At 45.3% G+C, this 21,412-nt stretch overlaps 1 protein-coding gene across 8 annotated transcripts in view; it reads left to right on the top strand.

The window, feature by feature from the left end:
- Positions 1-21,412, top strand: part of MINK1 (misshapen like kinase 1) — a 2,066,166-nt gene that overhangs the window by 1,055,173 nt on the left and 989,581 nt on the right. For all 8 annotated transcript variants that reach the window (XM_069644001.1, XM_069644014.1, XM_069644008.1 and 5 more), the window contains exon 9: positions 1,855-1,933. In XM_069644001.1, coding sequence (XP_069500102.1) covers positions 1,855-1,933 — 79 coding nt within the window. The remainder of the gene's footprint in view (positions 1-1,854; positions 1,934-21,412) is intronic.

Here is a 21,412-nt window from a genome sequence, read left to right as displayed (position 1 = left end):
AGAGGAAAGCAAAGGGAAGTGAATCCCACATAGTGATAAAGCAAAGTGAACTGTGTATTTGGCATATGTGAACCCGACTGAGGGATACCTGAAGAATTGGGGTGATCCATAATGCACCCATGAACATTGTGTGACAAGAGTGAACCCGACGAGGGATGTCCACAATGAATGATTGTTTAAAAAGACATTGAGACTCTTGAGCGTTACAAGTTGCTGATATTTTTGAAAGAAAGGCCGTAGTGAACCCGACTGAGGGAGGCCAGCATTGCAAGAGGGATCAGAGCCTGGTCGAGGCGAATCTAGGGGTGAGGAGAAAATCACCCGACGTGAAGATTATTGAAAGGAACTTTTTGTTTGTTGTTTATGGCACATCAGGTCCTCTGAGGCAAGAGACTTTGTGTGTAAGAGACTTGGCCACAGAAGGCCCTGATATTTTGGAAGCAAACTGTACCCTTGTGCCAGATAAGACCAGGGGTGTGCTGTGCTCTAGAGCCCCGCCTTGACCCGTGCTAAACACGTGGGAACGGGAGACCCCAGCTATTCCATCCTGACTTATCATTTTGTGAACATTATCCCACACTATTTTGTAGCATAGCGATAGGATTGGCAATAGGTTTTGTAGTTTAGTACCTTTTTATCAGACTAAGACACCACTAGGACCGTATTATACTGTTTACTAAACACCCTTGAACTGTGATCACTTGCGTCTGTCTTTACTTTGATACCATGCCTTCCTTACACAAAGCACATGAGGTCGGTCTATGGAAAATATGTTTTAGCTGGATTTTGAACTTTTATATAGTGCAAACCGGGCAAAATGTGCATCATTGCTCATTACAAAGGGAATCAATCTACAAAACAACAAATACACAAGGAACAGAGCAAATGTGAAAGGGGAGAAAGTGAGGCTACAACTCATGAAGGCTAGCTTTGTGTTATGTTCTTGTAGTCCACTGGGAGGTCCGGGTACAAACAGTGGAGTAAGTAATAATGGCAATCAAGATCATGATTTGGTAATTCTTGTCATCCGGAATGAAATTTGGTGGAGAGATAAGGGCAGCTATAGGCGTTATAAACCGAAAGTATCCAAACCAAACACAACTTTGTTTGTAAGCGGGATTGGATTACACCAGTGAGGTGGACAGGAAAGAGAAATTATGGACAACACACCTGCCTCTCCAAGGAGGCTCTATAGAGTCTTGACTCCGAAGGAGTGATGGGTGACTTATAGCATGGTGTGATCATTTAGAATAAGTGCCGCATGACCATGAACATAATGCATGACAGGGTGGGATTGTATGAGGCATAAAGAGGGGGAGATGGGAAGAGAGGACAGCCATGCCAATAATATGTATGCATTCTGTGTAGGTATGAGTGATGGGGGGCGGGGGGCCATAGAAGCCAGAACGTTAGTCAGGGGAGGGAGGGGCTGTACATGGTGTTAGGGCATACCAAGATCATTAGATCGAAGAAAATACAAATGTAAAAAGCCATTGTGGGCATAGTGTGTCCTTTGGGTGTTATCAGGTTGCTCTTTTGCAATCAGGGAGGTAAATTGATAGCCAACCTTGATATGAAGTTATCTACAGTTAATACCGGCTTTCGTCAGTTTAAAGGAAAGCTCTCATCTCCCACTTGGTCATTCTTATTGTTCTCTGAATGAAGAATGTTTTAGGATGTCTGCTCGCAAAGGACCGCATTTTAATACCATCTAGTTTGATAATCCTGTTTATATATCTGGTTCCATGGGTTTTTTTCATTGTAGACTTTGTGGTTTTGACATTCTTGTTGTGTTGGAGTGATGCAGTCTATGCTGAGGAGATAACCCTGGATATGTATGTATTTCCTCCACAGCTCTATGCGACATGCACCCAATGAGAGCCTTGTTCCTTATTCCTAGGAATCCACCTCCAAAACTGAAATCGAAGAAATGGTAGGTGCCTCATTCTGTTTTTGTAGAAGCCTTAGAGTTTATGCTATCCAGGTCTTGTGCCAGCTCAGCACGTGTCTTATGCAACAGGTTTGTAGAAGGGGGAGCTGGGCAAATCCACTGAGAGGAATGTGTTAGGTTAGGTTAGATTTGCATGGCTGATCTGTTTGTCAAGCGTAGCGAAAGCTGAACTGAGGGATTGCTCGGGGCTGCACTGAGTGGATTTTCATGGCGGTTTGTGCTAAGGGTGCTGTTTAACCGGGTTCATATAGAGTTCGGTCTTAACGGCAAGTGATTTTCTGTCTGATTAACGAGAAAGGTGATGACTTGGAGGCAAGCACTCAACATGTGTTTAGTACCCTGTTCCACTACAGCCAAGCTAACTGTACAAGTGGTTTCTTGGTTCTGATGATCACTGAAATAGGGAGATCCAGGTACTGAATGAATACTGGAAAAGCTAAGTATTAAGGCCGTGTACGCTTCAAGAGGTTTTTACTCTGGTGTGTACAATGATGCCATATAAGTTAGTGAGACTGTCGGACGTGAGCAGCAGTCATTCCGGCACATGTGACAGACCACCCCCTTCCTCATCAGACCTTTAGGTGTCTCTGCGGCCCACAGTATCAGGCTTACCACGTCTACAAAGCCAGCAACTAATGGAATGGAGTTGGTATATGTGGGATGCTTTAGAGATCTGCTCCAACGCTGGATAAATGCTCTGATCTGGGTCAAGTACATCCATGATGAGCCCATTTAATATCCGGACAGTGTTAATACCTGTGCACCGTTGGGAGAAGGCTGACGCCTGAAATCAGACCTGTATCCTTTGGTTATGGTAATGAATCCTTTGTGTCAGGAGAATAGTTATTATTAGCACCCATGGGATCTTGTAACCCAGATGTAGGTACTTGCCTAAGAAGGTCAGTGATGGAAAGAAAGCCATAATTCGACAATAGCACAAAGAGCATCTCATGGACCATCAGACCAACATTGCATCCATTTTACCTATGCTGCAGGAGGGACCTCCGCCATGAGACAGCATCGCAGTATGAACTCATGCCCATGAACCCGAAGCAATGCAAGCTAAACCCAAGAGCTTAACTGTGAACTGGAGACTGGGGTAGCAGGGTTTGGAAAAAGGGCAGGCACTTGGGAGGCACTTGAGAATCAAGCCTTACCTGGGAAAAGTGGAGCGGATCCATCGGTTAAGAAGCCCAGAGCTATCTGCAAGGAGAGACATTTGCCTGTAGCCAAAATGACCGCCAGCCATTTTGTGAGTTTATGGCTCTGGGGCTGGCTGAATGAAGAACAGGTTCCCTTCAGAACCAATACATAGACCTCTTACAGAGGGTTACTGCACATAGCCAATGACTAGGATGGAGAGAGAATGGGAAAGAAAGTCTGGCTTATGTAGGACAAGACCAGCACCAGGAATGAGAGGCAGGTATAGGAACAGGTGAGCCTTTAGTTTCCAGGAGGGGAAAGCAAGGACCCTGAGGCAAACAGAAAGAGCCAGGATTGCAGCTGCTGCTGCCACTGCCTTTTGGGAGGCCTTGAGAAAGGTTTATGGCAAAGGGGGAGACAAATGTGGATAACCTTGACATTCTTGTCATCAGTGGAGGAGCTAGAGGGGAGACCAAAATATAAGGAGCCCCTTGATGACTCCTACTCTGGGCCTGTGGCTTGAAGGGTGCCATATCCCTCTGAGTTAGAAGGCCACAATAAACTTTAGGAGAGAACAATATGACAAGGGAATCATTCCCAGGTAATTCACAATATCCCTCATGAGTGAGGGGGGTGCAATTTAACAAAGAGTGTACGTGAGTAAGGATACCACTCTCGGGTATGAAGGACACAATATCTCTTCCGAGTGAGTAGGGGGGGTGCGTGCGTGCATGCGCAAAGGGCACCTAAACCCACATAGTGAACTGGGTTACCCGAACTTCAGATCAGGAAGCAAAGCGCCAGACACTCTTTTTACTGTGGATAATAAATAGTACCATATGGACTGAGCAGAGAAGCGACTGGGTGCTATATCCGAGAGAATTTGCAATGGCAAGGGAAGCAGCTGGGTTCTATATCCCTGAGATTGTGTGCCACTTGTGAATCTTTAGGAGACGATTTTTCCCATGACATTGCAACCCTTAACATTCTATAATGTATTCTATCCGGACACTTTTTATCCGACCAAACCCAGGAAGGGATATCTTGTTATGTTATGCATCTTAGTTCTTGTAGGCTTTTAGCACATTCCTATGCTGTTTGAGAAAATAAAGGTCCGCTTCACTCCTGAGTCGCTTGTCAAGGTGTAGATCCTGGTTGTTGGAATCTTGCGGACTAGAGTTCCTCATATGTAAGGATGGACTTGTTGAAAACTCTGTGTACATTGTATAGAAGGTGCACTGGGAAGCAAAGCACCCAGAAGTGAAGGCCACTGTAGATGTGTCAGTAGAAACAGCACATCCAACAGGTGAGGGCAGAATATTCAGACCTGCAACAGAAGGGGGAAGATATGCATGCACCAAGTGGAAGCAGAGGAATGAAGCAATATAACCAAAGCACACAACTGCAGTGAAATAGATTCCCAATTCAACCCCAGTGTAGTACCAATGCCCCAAACATTACCCTCCAGTGCCCAATTACTAGACTAGCAAAACAATGAACATGCACATGCTGATGCAAATGGCAAACTTTACATGGCACTGGGCCATTGACAGTGGCTTAACGGGATAGGATTTAAATAAACTGTCCCAACGAGTCTCCTCCTCTTACACCACCCCAGCAAGATTTGGGGAAAAGTTAGTGTACTGGCAATCTGAGCGCTCGGAGTGCTTTAGACCTAAAACATCCATAACAATTAACAGGTATTTAAAGGTAATTATGAAGGGGTTAGAGCTTGATGCACAACCTCCCCTCGTTCAAAGAACATTTGATAATCTCCCTTTATCCTTCAGAGCCAACCTCTTCCCGCTGGTTGAAAGGTCCGGGACGTCTCTTCTTAATCAGAAACTCTTAACAGAAATTAACAAAGCTGTCCTCCTGAGGAATGCCAACACTCTGGTTGCATTGTGAGTAATCAGGGTGTTCTATAACTATAACTGAAGGTATTCTGCTTTTAGTACTGTAAAGTGACCTGTGCTATGTGCCTCAAAGCGGCACTACAAGCCTTGCAGTATCAGAACCTTTCACAGAATATAAGCCGTTCTAAAGAGGATCTCTTCATTAGTCACTTTCAGATATTCTGAAAATAACTCTTAATAATAGTGTGCTGCCTAGTCATGCATACTCTCCGCCAGTCTGCACATTGCCCCCACAGCTCCAATGTTTTAACACAATTAACCCATATCATCAGCACAGTCTATCCTATCGCAAGGTCAGCACGTGTGGTGAATTTTCCCATACTATTAGTGCATATAACGGCTCTACAACGCTAAAAAACCTTGGCGTGTAGTAACCCCAATGCCAATACCTGTTGGGTATTTTGTGTACATTTGGGGCCTAGCGGTATTTTCTTACCGCCAAAAATAAAAGTAATTCACTAATAATCACTCATTGCATTCAGATTGTGTTTGGTATTATAGTAATATAGTGGCTATGCATTATTTCAGTACACAGATATATTTAGTTAGTATACATTTTGTTGGTGGTATGCGTCGTTGGTGGTATTTTTGGTGAGCATAATTCCTTGGTTTTATTTTTGGCCCCAATATCCAGATTCCCTTATTTTGTTTAGATTGTTCGTGTGATCACTAGAGAGACCTCAGGCTTACATTTCAGAAACACCACATTTTCATATGCAGGGCCACCTAGGGCTGTTATCACTGATTTATCTACAACAGTGATCTAACATGTGGTATAATCACTAATTTATTTACATTAGTGAACTATTTCCAGAGGCCTCTCTCTCTCTGCTGACTCATGTACCTCCAGCAGACTATTTCATTATGCCCCACTCAGGAGTCACACACACATATATACACTGAGTGGAACCGTGCACACAGCTATTTTACTGCCAAGTCTTATTTTTAGCTACCTTATTCTTTCTGTGGTTTTATCTACATGAAAAATGACAAATGCACTGTCTAAACATCTTCCCCATATTACCAGTGCTATAATGGTAGATGCACTAAGAAAAGAGAAAAACAAAAACACACTACCCGTCTGCTTTCAGATATTTTTGTGTATTATAAACAATTGCATTTCAACACCATCTTACCCATTTTACAGAAATAAATGGAAACTACACAGCAGCAGAGATATTCACTTTACATTATCTGTAACAAAATGAAAAGAGACATGGCAAGAGAACATTCAATTTGCAACATTACATTATGTTAATTAAACACAGGAATTCCCTCTTCTACTCTGCCTGAATAGATTTCACACACACACACACACACACACACACACACACACCGCCCCCGCACTCTGCAAGATAATTACCGGCAAACTGTAGCTTGTTCAGCACGCAAATTCTCCGGGCTAGTCGCTTTCTGGAAATAGCTCAGGGCTCCCTCTTAAAGCACCCCAGCGAGAACATGCATTCCAGATCTGCAGTCTCTTAAGCCGTTGCTTATTGACTGGAATCTCCGGTCTGTGCAGCAGTGCACTGGGACCTTCTTCTTAATCGGGGAAACTCCCCAGCCACATTAGCCAAGTCTTTCCCCAAGCTGTGCAAGATGTCCACTAACACTCTCCTTCCCCGAGATTCTACAGGAAACCTCTGTTACCGCCTACAAAATGATGTGCAACCAATACAATTCTATCATGTCCTATCCTCCTTCTTTAAACAATGGCTTGGCTTATACAGTTTAGAAACTGTATCTACTCATTTCCTGGTATGCATATTTTGCATCCTGCAAACACTGTGGACAGAGCACGGAGAGAGAAAAAAAATAAATCTGCACACAGTCTAAAGTGAGTTTCAGCCTGCCTCATTTTGCACTGCAGAACACATTACAATATTAGAAGTTAGGATCATGTTAGTACTGTTAATTGGCTTAGTTCATTAATCCTCTAATGTGTCTCCTGCAACAGAGGCATTTCAGATGAGAAAAAAAAGTGTGCATTTTGAATGTGAAAAAATTGATGTGTTTTTGACTCCGTAGCCTGTCTTCATTTACATGCCCATGTCATACTGGCAACTCATGGCTTGCTGTACCACATTATAGCAATATATTAAACCCATGCAGTGGCGCTGCATAAAAATTGCCAAATAATCCTACACACCTAATAATGCCATATCTGTACAGTACTGCTCAGTCTGCATATTCCATAGCACTGCATTGCCACAGTAAGGCTCATCTTTGCCTGGCATCCGAAATGACACGTTATAACACATTTCCTTCTCTGCATTGCCTTATCACCTGTCTGGACCTGTCAGGGGTTGTCAGGAGCCGTGGGGCCTGCCACGCTGCCTGCCCAACGTGAGCACCCTACACTAGCCCACCAGACCGACCGGTAAGCCGATCTACCACAGGGATGACCTCCCCGTCCCTCATTTGCCCACTCACCCGACTCACATTTCCCAACGCCCCCTAAGACTATCTAAACTTTTTAAGCATTTCTATTACCAATGTATGTATCTGCCTCTTACAATCACAAACTATACGCGATTGCCCACTATCATCGACAGCCATCAATGCAGCCGCCCTATGCAACTGTGTAAAACGTGTAACTATATATGCCCACTATGTCTGCTTACTCTTGCATGCAACTCTTCACCACCACTGTGACTATTCTCACTAATGCATGTAGCTGCCCACTGTAAATTGCTTTGTATACTCATGCTTGGTACTGTGTCTAGCACTACACAGTCAACTGAACTGCCTCATACCCCTGCCACAATCCCCCCGCCTGTATTGTTGTGCTTGATCTAACACTGCCTTCTATTTGATATCTGCTCCTAGCCTATACACCCAGACCATTATACAATCAATGTATTTGACTTGTGCACTGCCTACTATTTGATAGCTGCTCCTAGCCTGCATACTACAACTTTCCCATGGCCTGATAATTGGCAATCTACTATCTTACCTAATCGCCTGCAATTACCCCTCGAAAACAACAGGATATCAAGCCTGCAACAGCCCACCAATGAACCAATCCATAGTTACCTGCTTACCCAGGAAGACAGGTAGCAGCCACACCCTGTCTATGGCTACCACATTACCCTGCTCGGCCAACATCAAGCCCACTCTCTTCCTACCTGACCTCAAACTAATGCAAAACCTACAACTACGTCCACCAACACCTTACACCTCAATAATGGATCAACGTATTTGCCAGGAAACCCACACCCAACATACCTTGTCCGAACACAACGAGGAACCTTAGATTAGGTCACAGATTCCTTAAGACATCCTAAGGCACCCTCTAACTACTCATTGACGCAGCCTTACAAAGCAGACCAGCTCAAAGTAAACATCTCAAGTAACCTACAATCGCTACCTAACAATCCAACAAAAAAGATCAGCCACCAATTACCACCAACAAATATCAATGAGACTGTGAAAGGAGGCCTCATCAACGCCAGGTCACTAACAGCCCATGTGCTTCACATCAAGGACCTCATACTATCCAACGACCTAGACCTCCTAGCAATCAGAGACATGGCTCCACTCCTTTCACTAGCCATCCCAGACCAATACAATATTATCAGAGAAGACAGAACCTCCTCCAAAGGGGGGCAGAGTCGCCATTATCACCAAATTTTCCCATGGCATCAGACACGTTCCCAACCAAACACTCCCATCTACAGAACACCTATCAATCAAACTGCCCTTATCACCTTCACAAACTATCACAGCCCATCTGATCTACAGACCCCCTGGCCCTATTTCTTCACTTGAAGAAGATATCACTCTACTACTAACCAACAATGTTAAAGCAAACTCACAAACACTCATCTTCAGAGACTTTAACTTGAGCCTCCATGATACCAATGACAAGAACGCCCTAGCAATCAGCAATAGCCTATCCGAACTAGGCCTCACTCAACGATTCACACAACCTAAACACTCTAAAGGGAGACAGTTAGATTGGATAGCCGACTGCAACTGAAATACCACGATCATGGCTAACCAACCGCTCGCATGGACTGACCATCACGCCATCCTCTTCTCCATTCAAAGAAACACTGCCACTCGAGAGAAAACAGCTCCTCCTAGATCAGCCAGAAATACAAGGGACATAACAGCTGCCAAGCTACTCCCACTACTGCAACCGATTCTACAGGCAAACACGGTCACCAACCCAATGGAATACCCTACTCAGTTGGTTAACCAATACAATACCACCATCCTAAATGCTATTGATAAAATAGCACCACGAAAGCTTAGAAAAACCGAATCTCTTGCCCACCTAAAATACATGGTATACACCACATTTGAGATCACTACGAAAATCAAGAGCTGCAGAAAGTACCTGGAAAAGCCTCCCTTCAGTCACTTCCTATCAGCCACAGCTACTTACAAATCTGTTATCTTCCTAGCCAAATCGGACTCCTACAATGACCGTATTCAGAATGCCAAATCCAACACTCAGGAATTGTTCACCATACCTGAAGAACTAGAATCACCTACACCCCCTCCTACCTGCACTAAGGACTCCACCTGGTGTCAGAACATCCCAAAAGCACTATCAGACAAGATAGAGCTTCTACAAAGGAAAATTGAGTCCAAAAAGGCGAACATAACTAACAACCTCCCATTACCCACCATACCCACACCGACATCTGACCATTGTGACCTATTCAAATTCTCCCCACTCAACATCAAAGAAGTAGAAGAAATTATCCTCAGCCTAAAACCCTCTAGGTGCATGGGCGACATTTGCCCTGCTCCCATCATAAGAGTCAGCAAAGGAGATCACTCCCTTCATTCCCTCGCTAATCAAGGCCAGCACTATCCCTGCTAATCTCAAGGAGGCCTGGGTTATGCCACTTCTCAAGAAACCACCCCTTGACCTCAACAATCCTTCGAATTAGACCAATCACCGCGGTACCCTTTCGCCTAAAGATTGACAGAGCAGCCTATATGCAAATCCAGCACCACTTGGAAAACAACAACCTGTTAGGTCTTCGACAATCCGGATTCCGCCCAAGACATGGCACAGAAACTGCCCTGATAGATCTAGTAACCCAGATCTAACATATTAAAGATTCAGGCAACCTCTGTTACGCTCACCTGGCTCCCACAGGGGCATCGATCTGAACTGGACAGCTGCGGTCTCCACCAATGTGACGCGTAGTGACGAGATGACGGACTGGACTGGCCCACCCAGCTTCGCTTGCTTGGCCCGTAGGAATATTCTGCAAATGGAGAAAGGGAATTAACCACCCGTGGAGTTGAGCGTTAATTTCCCCCCCTCTTCCCCCTCCCCCCACTCCCGCTGTTCTCCCCACTGATCACCTTTGGTGTCCCCTCTTATAGTCTCACCTGATGGTTTGGAAAGATGAGCTCTCCATCCTGCATTGAGCGCAGGGGCGCGTAGATAACCAGTTGCTTCACTGGCTCGAAGGAATTGGTGAGTTCCAGAACAATATTGACTCGAGATTCCCGGCAAGACGCCGTAAGTATGTAGTTCGTAAGAGTTCAAATGTCTGACTTTTACTCTTGTCCGATTCCTTGCAGGTTGCAGCTTGACCCTAGCGAAGAGCTCCTCGTGGCAACCAGTAATATTCAGGTAAGGATTTGTATTATCCAACACAGTTCGATAAAATAATGTCAATATGTAACCTGTTGCTTTCTCCCTTATTCAGGCGCTGAGAGAAAGTATGAAGTCTCGGGGAATAATGCCTCCGACGGTAAAATCAGGTAAGTCTATTGTGGTGAGAAGGTTTCCCCTTGTTTGTCCCTTTGTTTCACCTTGCTGTCCTTTTGTTTCCCCTTAGGGGCCAGGGTTCGGCGAGGATGCAGTGGAAGCTGCGCCGACCCGGGAAAGGAATCGTACCCCCGGTGGTAAAATCAGGTAAGTCTATGGGGGGTAACTAATATTGCCTCTGTGTATTCCCTTGGCTCACCTTACTGTTCTTGTCTTCCCCTTAGGTGCCGGAGTGCGGCGGGAGCATGCAGAAGGATGTAGTGGAATGTGAAGATGCTGCGAAGGCCGGTGAGTTCAGCGCGGCGCTGCTGCAGGCGAGGCGACGCGCACAAAATAACGTCTTTCTTCCAGCTCGAAGGCGCGATGGATCGGGAATTCAGGTAAGGATCAAAGGTATTGCTCTTGTTCTAACCTTTTCTCCTTCTCTCCCCATTTCTAGGAGCTCCGGACTCGAGGCGGGCGTGGCAGAAGACTGGATGCAGACTTGCAGGCACGGTGAGCGTTATGCTGCTGGATGCAGAATAACGCGAAGCGTGTGCTGCTCTTCAGGCGTGGTTTAAATAGCCTCCAAAGTAGTCCCAGTATTCCTCCCCAGCCCCGTCCGAGTAACAAATAGTCCATTAGGTAAAGTAGTCCCTTCCAAGCCTCCTTTGGCTTGGAGCTCTTGCAGCATGGTCTGCATCAGGTGAGTTTGCAGCATGGTCTGCATCAGGTAAGTTTTAATCTATGAGCATGGCGCCTATGGCGCCAGGACTGACTCTCCATATGAGCCTGGCGCCATAGGCGCCAGGACTGCACCCAAATAGCCCCTAGCAGGGGTTGTTGGGTTTGCTTAGTATAACTTGATGCCTGCTTCCGGGGTTGCTGGATTTGGTCTGGGTCCCCGGGGGTAGGCATCATGACAACCTCACCCTCCTTCTCTTGCTAGACCTATCAGCAGCATTCGACCTTGTCGACTATAAAACCCTCTGTAACCATCTCACCTCAGCAGCACTCTTCTCTAATGATGCCATCGCCTGGATTCAATCATTTCTGAACAATAGAACAACCAGAGTATTTGCACCAACAGCCTCCGCATCCCCTCGAAAGTCACATGCGGGATACCACAAGGTTCGTGTGTCTCCCCCACACTTTACAACATCTTCCCGACGCCCCTATTCGACAAACTTGACCAGCTAGGCATTTTATACACCAACTATGCTGACGACACACAAATCCTCATCCACATCATGGGCAACCAGGACATAGACACACGACCACTCAATTACATTTATCTTATCATCCAAGCATGGATGGCACAACAGTCTTTGCCTTAATGACAACAAGACTGAGCTTCTCCTAGTAGGCACCCACGCTAAAATCAACAAACTCAACAATATATTCAACACCTTCATCGTTGACGGCAATAACATCAAAGTCTCAAAAAATGTCAAACATTAGGTATGTACATCGACTCCACCCTATCAAGGGTAGACAATCAATGCCACAGCATCCACTACAGCCTACACATGCAAGCTCATTAATGCCTGCAAACCCTTCCTACCTTCCTAACACTTTCTAACTGCATCACTCTACCCAGGGCACTTGTACTAACCAAACTAGACTACTGCAATGCTTTATACTTAGGCACGAATCAGTACAATCTGCGCAAACTTCAGATCTATCAAAACCACGCACTCAGAGCAGCAACTAACTTCCCAAGAAAACTGCACATCTCGGAGATGAGGCGGAGTGTCACTGGCTCTCACTTAACCAAATAATCAAGCTCAAGACTCTTTCCCTCACATACAAATACATATACAACCAAGCACCTAAATACCTCTGCGATACATTTAACCTCAACACTTCAACGAGACAAACCAGATCATCCCACTCCAACTACCTTATCATACCCAGGTTCAAACTGCAAAAAGCAGGAGTAAAAAGCTTCCCAGTCCTTGCAGCCAAAACATGGAACACTCTACCATCTAACATTAGACTAGAACCCTCCTACCACAAATTCTGGAAAGAAGCCAAATTCTGGCTCATTATGAATGAAAACTAAGCCTACCAGTCCTTCCTAACATAATACATTCTGCTGTAACACACTTCCTGTAAACTGTATACAATTTGTGTATGACTATGCTTGTAACTGTAATTGTATCTACATATGTACCTAAGAAATGTGCCCAGTTGCCTTGGGGCTCGGTGCGCTATATAAATACAATACAATACATAAAACTGTGATAATGAGACCATGTTCTAAGTGTCTACAATGCTGCAGTAATTATATGCTAGTTTTGGTTGCTTGTACACTGCTTTTGGGCCATCTGAAAGTGTTTCGGATGAAAGTGTGTTTGGGGTGACAGTGTTCAGCAGAGGGAAGGATGAAACTTTTATAATATGTTGGTCGCTTCTCTAGGATGAAGAGTGGATAAGGGGCCGCAATCTGAGTCAAGGGGTGATTTCCCCGCTCTCTGCATTTGTCCCTCCATCAGTGTGGTGGTTCCTCCTCCTCGCTACCAATAGTGGCAGACAGGCGCTTTACAAAACCACATACATTACATTATATGTCTCTGTTCAGTGGATCACAAGGAGAGTGATGAACATAACTGTTGCAAGACCACCTTCATTTTTAATGTTGCTCAGCAATCTCAGCATGATATGGGATTGATGGAGGGTGGTTTTGGAAGCATATCTAGATACTCAAGGTGGTGAGGACTTTAGAGCATCTCAGAATCTATCGATTGTAGCAGAGGCAGTTAGATTAATGGCGCATTTACCACCATGGGCCTCATTACGACCCGGGCGGACTTCGCGGTGCTAAATGCACCGCGAAGCATGGCGGAAAGCCGCCGATAGCGCCATGGGGGTTGGCGGATTTACCGCCCCATTCCGACCTCGGCGGAGCGGTAAATCCCCAATCCCCATTCTGCCCTTCCCCATTCCCATTTTCGCCCCATAGGGTATAATGGGAGTGGGGAAGGAGTTAATTACGCCACCGTAAAATACGGTGGCGTAATTAACAACGAGGTCCCGTAGCGCCATGGTTTTCTCCGGCTGGTAAAACCAGGCGGAGAAAACCTCCATGGCGCTACGGGAACTCGTAGTATGGCGGAGAGGTACGCCATGCACTACGCTGGCGTAATACCCTCTCCGCCAGGGTCCTAATGAGGCCCCATGTCAGGATGTCGTCACTACTTCTGAACGGGAAGCCCCTTCCCATGAGACCAGGGTGGTGAGGCTGCTAACAGAACGTAACCCTCGGGGAGGTTCTCAGTGGGTGGATCTAATGGGAGGGTAAACCGCCTTTGGGACCTGTGTACGACCACATCAGTAGAATGCAGTATTTTCTCCAGTCCCATGACACTAGACCCTCGTCCCACAATTACCCCACTTCTCCTTCACCTCATTCCTCCTCACTCCAACCCTCATACCCTATGTGCTTTGCAGCAGTCCATGTAGAGAGTTCTGAGATGAGGAAGATTCCTGGCGAGTTACCACACCAGCACTCACCTAATACTTTGACGAGGAGGAGGTGCAGAGCAATACTGAATAAACCTTGGAACCACTTTTACCAGTCTAGTGGTTCACAGCCTTTGATTGGCGGAAGCAAGATAAAAAACAAAGAAGGACTTGACATATTGTAAAGCCCTCACTGCAGGAACCTGACGTGGAGACCGGTGTTCCAAGGGGAAGGCGAGAGAGTCTGGGGTTGATCCAGGATGTGAGGACTGCACAGCCCATAGGCAGACAAAGACTTCGGGCATGCCAGAGATCCAGGAAGCATGGAAGTCGGGAACCACCCTGTCCCGGAAGGAAACAAGACCGCGGAGCTGCCGCCGCAGAGCAAGGTGTGAAGAACCAGGAATGAGACGCGGACACAGTGGACTCATGGTGATTGGTAAAAACTTTTATTAAAGAATAAGGGGGTTGGAAAATACCATACTGTCCCTAATCAACGAGGTATTTCCCTACCTCAACCAAAAGCTTAAGGGTCTGTCCTGTGCCAAGATGTCCAAAACAAAAATGTCCTGTGTCTGAAATACTATTCTAGCCCTCACCTTTTAAAACTAACTCTAAGGTGTAAGGGTATTGTCTTTGGCTTGCAAAGTGCAGAAATGTTAAAGTTCAACAAAAAGGTATGAATCCAACAAAAGTTCTCAATGGATAATATTCACAGTTCCACGGAAAGGTGGACGACCTCTGGAATTCTCAATATTGGCCTGACTCACTGGGCCTGTTGCCTGTGCATCTGTGAAAAGCCTTGGGGTGAGGCTTATGCCCAATGGCTTGCGAGAGGCGCAGATCTCTGCAATTTGTAGTGCTGGGTTTGGAAAAGTGAAAGTTTTTAAGAGAATTCAACCTCTTTTACTCCCAGCCAGCCAAACAACATTGGTAACATCTACTATAATGGGGTCACTGGACTACTGCAACAGGATATATAAATATCAGATTCAACGTATTCATGTGCTCCAGAACTCAGCAGCAAGATTGGCACTTATGGTGCCACGTCTGACCCATTCTGCAGCTTTTCTGCATCGCCTTCACTGGCGCCTCTCAAGGCTCGATCTTCTCGCTGTGGCTCTTCAACATCCATCTTGCCACCCAGCCGTTCTGATTTCCTCTTTCTCGCCTCACTTCCAGTGTTATGCAGATGACACACAGCTCTCCTTAAAGCTTGCCTCTACTGCCTCCTCTTCCTCTCTCGCCTTAATGCCAGTAAGACCGAGATTCTTCTCATTTAGTCTCCAGCTCACTTCTTACCTCTGGCCGCCCTCTATGGGCCCCCTCCCCCTCACCCTCTTGTGAGGCCAAAAACCTTGGTGTCATCTTTGACTCCTCTCTTTCACTCCTCAAATTGCGGACCTTGCCAACAAGGCCCACTATCAGCTGCACCACCTCCGAGGCATTTTCCCTTTACTCACCTTCCCTGAGAAACTCAATGTCTCCAGAGCTCTGGTCCTCTCTAGGCTGGATTACTGCAACAGCCTCTTCCTCAATCTTCCTTTATCCTGCCGTCGCTCCCTTCAACAAAGTGTCGGGAGGATAGCTCAGGGGCAACATTCTCGCCTTTGTAACAAGACGACACGGAGCAACACAGGTTCAATCCCTGGGTCCACGCTTAGAAATCTCTGGGTATTAAGCGTGTTATAAATAACCGATCAATTCAGAATAGGACTACATAACTTAACCTTGGCCTCAAGCCCAGGTCCTGCATCTCTCTAGCCCTAAGATCGCTCCACTGACTCCTGGTTGCTGCTAGGATCAAGTTCAAGACCCCCTGCATCATCCACAAGGCTTTCTAGGTTCTGGGACACTGCTACATCCAATTCTCTCTTCCTAAATACCTCCCTTCTAGAGCACTTCAGTTGTCTAGCTCCAACTCTCTGCAGAGTTGGGGGTAGATCTTTCCTCCACAGGAGCCTTTCTCTGGAATGTCCTCCCTGCCGCTCTGTCTTGAGCCAGATCTCCTTAAGTTCTTGAAGCTCTTGAAAACCCTCCTTCTCTCTTCTTCCCTCCCTCTCCTCTGCTAACACACCTGTCTGCCATAGGGACTGGCTGCCTGGTTCCTTCTGAGTTCTACATTGCACCAGGCCCCCCCACCCAATCCAACCCCCTTCCTCGCCCTTAGCATGTGGATCCTCACCCCCTTGCACTTGCCCTCTCGGCCTTGCCTAGCACCTGTTGCCCCCCCTCCTTCACTCCCCTTTTCACCTGCACTCTATCCTCTGTACCCTGCACTCCCCGACCCATACCAGCACTTTGCATTTCGCCCTACCTGCATTCATCCCCACCCTCGCACTTTGTTACTACACTTCCAAATGTCACAAGCCCTAGTAGGACTGTTATTGTTCTTTCTCACCTGCCCCCTTCCCTCATTTGTCTTGTGGCACCTTGAAACACCATTTGGTATATAGGCGCCTTACAAATATCCAATATAATATAATGGACCGTTCATACAGTGCTTGGCAGGTTAGTGAACCAAGCCTGTACCACCCAGTACAGCCTGAGGAGTGCAACCAGGCTAATCTGCTTCGTCACAGTACCTGGTGAGAGGCAACAAGGTCTGCACCCCAGAGTGAAGGACCCCTTTCTGTTTGGAAAGAGTATCCAGGCTAATCTTCTTCCCAGTATCTGGTGAACGGGAACCAGGTCTGCCCACCAGGGTCAGGGACCCCCTTCAACTTGGGAAACATCCAGGCTGTTCTTCAGCGCAGCATACAGCTAGTTAAAGCCAAAGCTGCCGACCAGGGCCTAGGATCCCCAGTAACTACTTTTCGATCGGGGAAAGGCTGGGGAGAGCGAGACACTTCCCCAACAGCCAAGTATTAGCTGAACCCATATTTTGGAAAATCCTATTAAGGCAAGAACTTCCTTTTGCCCAGGGTCCACCCCTCCGGAGTAAAAGAAGACATTTCCTTTTGATTTAGTTGGCGTGGCGTGTAAGGGACTGATTAAGGATTTTGACACTGGACATCAGGATTTTTGCTTTGGACATTCTGTCACTAGTTCTTTCATTTTAGGCCAGCATACCCCTCTTAGAGTTGGGATGAGACGGGGCTTTTTCTTTGCTTTTTATCCTCGAATAAAAGGTTATTACAAACACTATGAGCCCTCTTTGCCAGAGTCTTACTACTGCACCCTTACAGCGCCCACAAAAAATGTTAGTAAGAGGTTGTGGACAGGAGCTAATCCAGATTTAAACACTACTATTGATATAGTAAGAAACATTGAGACACAAGGCAAGCATGACAATTCTGGAAGGAGAAAAGAAGGATGACGTGTATGCATATCGACCAATCAGAAGTGATGGACTTAAAAGAAGGTGGTTGCAAGGACCTAATGTACATGAACTAAATTAGCAAGAATGATTGCTTCAGATGTGGGAAGCCGGATCATTTAGCGAACTCTAGGCAGTGCCCAGCAATCGATGAGGAATGTTCCATTTGCGGAAGAAAGTGACGTTTTTCACGATTGCACCTAGGAAAGAACAAGAACAGAGTTAACTTTATTCCGGCTATTGAATTGAGAGAAAAGAAAAATAAAGATTTTGTCATGGTGCATGAAGCAGAAGTTATTAATCAGCGAGAGAGGTCATTGTGTCTGTTTTTTGATGGGTTGAAAATAGAGTATTGGCAGACTCCTGTTCCAAGTGTATAATACTATGTTTAGAAGATGTCAGGGCGATTATTGTTGAGTACAAATTGTATAAATCATACATTTAACCAGGAGACTACAGGGATGAAAAAATAGAAATAAAAGGTTATGTTCCCTCTACAATTAGGTTTAAGGATCGTAGTACCCGAGTAAAGGTTGCTGCTCTAGGAAAAACAATCCTGGGTTGGAGTCACTGAGAGAGTTACTGTTGAGCTTGCATCCAGAAGGAAAGGTACAAGTGTTGTTGGTGAACAAGTCATGAAAGAGATGGTGGAAAAATATCCAGTTGGCAAGCACAGAAAAGTATTAAAGATGCTGCTGTTGCAGTCAGAAGCAAAATACAGAGAGTGCCAATTAATGTGAGGAAATAACTTATTAATTACTGAGAGAAATGGTTGCAAATGGAGTGATGGTGGCCATTTAGAGTGCAGAGTCGATCTCGCCAGTGCTACTGTCAAAAGAATAAGATGGCAAATTGAGAATGTGTATTGATTTCTGCAGCTTGAATGAATTTGTGGGAGCGGATTATCATTCATTACCAAAACTTCAGGAAATGCTTGCAATACTAGTTGAGGCAAAGGTTTTTAGCACAATGGAGATGACAAGTGTGTATTAACACGTGAGGCTTTATACACTGACAGCATTTATAACTCCAAACAGCCAAGTGCATTGCCAATATTTCAAAGGAGATAATGTATAATTTGCTTGGAGACATTCCAGGTGCAATAGGATTTCAGCATGACAATTTATGGGAGGAAAAAAGGAACATAATATGGCATTAAAGCAGGCACTGGAGGCATTAAAATTAAATGATATGACATTGTGAGTGGATAAATGCACCTTTTGAGTTAGGGATGCAAGCTCCTTAGGGCACTGTATATCAAGAGTGAACAAAACTGAAACTTGACCACATAGTTGCCATTGAAAAGGCTCTTGGACCAGTTAACATAGAGCAACTAGCTTGCAGCTAACAGTTTTACTCACAATTTGTTCAATCATTGGCTTACAGTATAGAACCCTTTAGACGGTTTTAAGAAAAGGGGAGACGTTTGAGTGGTCAGAAGAGGAAAATGAGTGCTTCAAAAGTGTGAAAGCGTAAATCAGGCAAGCACAACTCTAAAGGGAGTTATGGGAGTGTTCTGTGAGGAAACATTGTTGCATTGGTGCTCAGCATTTACAACGTTCCTGAAGAAAAACCTCTTTTATCATCATCTACTACCTGGCGGCTCTTTCTCAGGATACAAATACTGCCTTTCTAGCGGTGCGAGCTGAGTGAGCTGAGTGTTCTGTGTTCTCGTGGCCTCGGAAGCCAAGGAGCACAAGCTGGTGGGTTAGAATTTCTGTGCACTTGGAATAACCTTAACAGCATGCCGTCCGCACTCTGCAGTAAGTCACGGGCTGCTGACCCACCTACAGTACATATCTTACTGTCTAATGTTTCGACGCATGCTAAATCATGCCCTCTGCCCCAGCTGCGTACGAAAACTATTCTTACTGCAAAATCCCCTACGCAGAATCAAGGCATCTCGTTGGTTCAGCTTGCAGTTTTGTCAGACAACTTGCAGCTTCAGTTTCCCATTAAGGCTATTGAACCCGCTGTGTTGGGGGTTACGTATGCTCAGGATTTGCGTTCAGATGACCCTGTTAAGGAGACTCTTTCCTTCAAGTGCTGCAATCTGGTACCGATCTGGCATCAGATGAGACTGCAGGAAATCCATTTGGGCGCTCAGTTGCTCCTTTTGTGGCTTCCTCATTAACTTTGGATAATTCTACCATTTTAGGCAAATCTTTTGTCAGACTATGCATGGAAATTGAGGTTTTGGTTGCGGATAGTGCCTTTCTGAAATCTTCAAATCATCAGACAGCAGCGTTTTAAATATGGTGCAAATATGATGCAAATGTAATTTCTCATAACAAGGTTTATATAGTGTTATAGAGTTCTTTGCCCGAATTGTATTACCACTCCTGCATCTTCTTCTGATACACCTGTGGGTAGGGTACCAGACCAACTGATGCACTGGCCAGATCCAGGTCCTACCCGAACGGTATACTTCAAAGATTGTTGGGTGGCAAAGTAACATACAAATGAATGGACTGACACGGGTGAATTGGACTAAACTGTTGGAAATGTTACAACAGTGTCCTTCATTGAGATCTTTAGATTCAGAGGATACAGACCTGATAACATTGCAAATTTTAAATAACCGTATGCCGTATTATTTTCACTCTGCGATAGATAGTTGCTAATTTGGTATGAGAAAATTGATCAGATTTGCATATGTTAGGTTACGATTTATGTCATTTATTCTCCAGATGAGGCTAAGTCTTTATAACTATACACCCACAAGGGGAGAATGTAAGGAAGGTAGACTTAAATTCCAACAACACAGTAGCTCCCTCTTCAGTTACTGCTGCAGCTCAAATCTCAGACATATTCAAAGAGGGTTAAGATTAGTCATGGGTTGGGTCAGCTCTTATAATATATGCTGTCATTAGAGAGGGTCTGACTCAACCCTAAACTTGTCACTATAATGTATTGTCTTGGAACGTATGCAGCTTAGTTAATTTTAACAGATTGATTCATAATTCAGATTTGTTTAGTAGATTTAATATTATGTTTAAAGAGACGATGTCGACTACACATTTTGACTTGAATGGCTGCCTGACCTACACCAGCCCCGCCACTCGAGCCGATATGGGTCGACCGAGTGGGGGCCTGGTTATAGCTTTAGATAGCAACTTAAATGTACCGTATGAACTGGTACATATCTCTTAGGATTTGATGGCTGTCCGCATTATCTCAAATGTAACAAATTTGGAAGTACTATTATTAAATCTGTATTGCAATCCGTCTAGGGCAACTATGAAATCCATCCACATGACGTTAGCTGAGCTCTTTGAGGGTTGGTTAGTAAAGGGACATGACCACTCTATAATTGATGGGCGTGATTTCATTTGTAATTGTGCTGAGGGTTCCAAACTGAATGCATATAATGTTATACCCCTTCTGCAGCATTGGGTCTTTCATAGATTCACAAGGTGTGATTATTCCCCGTCGTCAGGCTGGGAATTCACGGTTACTTATATTTTAATACCTTTCCTAAGGAAACATTTTGACACCTTGAGTATCCTACCCACATCGTTGTGGGTGCTTTTGGTCCCTACCAATTGGACATTGAGTGAATAGCACCGCCACAGCAGCTGCCCCTCAGATTTCAACCGCCTTCTTAACTGATAGGAACCCTTGTGTTCTTCTCTTCGATGGCACCAGCAACGAACATGGAAACCACAGTGTCTAAAAAATCCTTGTTTAGAGCCTGTGGTACGTGCAGCCTAAATTATTTCTACAAAGGGGACAAACATCTAGACTGCATATACAGCTGTTTACCCAAATCACTCGTCGGAGGACTGCAAGATCTGTCGGGGTTTCTCTAAAGCAGAAAACTAGTCTACTGAAGGTGAGGAGAAATCGTTGACGAGCCAAAACCAGGCGGCCCTGTGTCCCTGGACTCCCTCTCA

Source organism: Ambystoma mexicanum, chromosome 1p (assembly GCF_040938575.1).
Source record: "Ambystoma mexicanum isolate Mex_15411 chromosome 1p, UKY_AmexF1_1, whole genome shotgun sequence".
Taxonomy (NCBI): domain Eukaryota; kingdom Metazoa; phylum Chordata; class Amphibia; order Caudata; family Ambystomatidae; genus Ambystoma; species Ambystoma mexicanum.
Note: the sequence above shows the minus strand (reverse complement) of the source record. Positions and strands in the feature narration are given on the sequence as shown.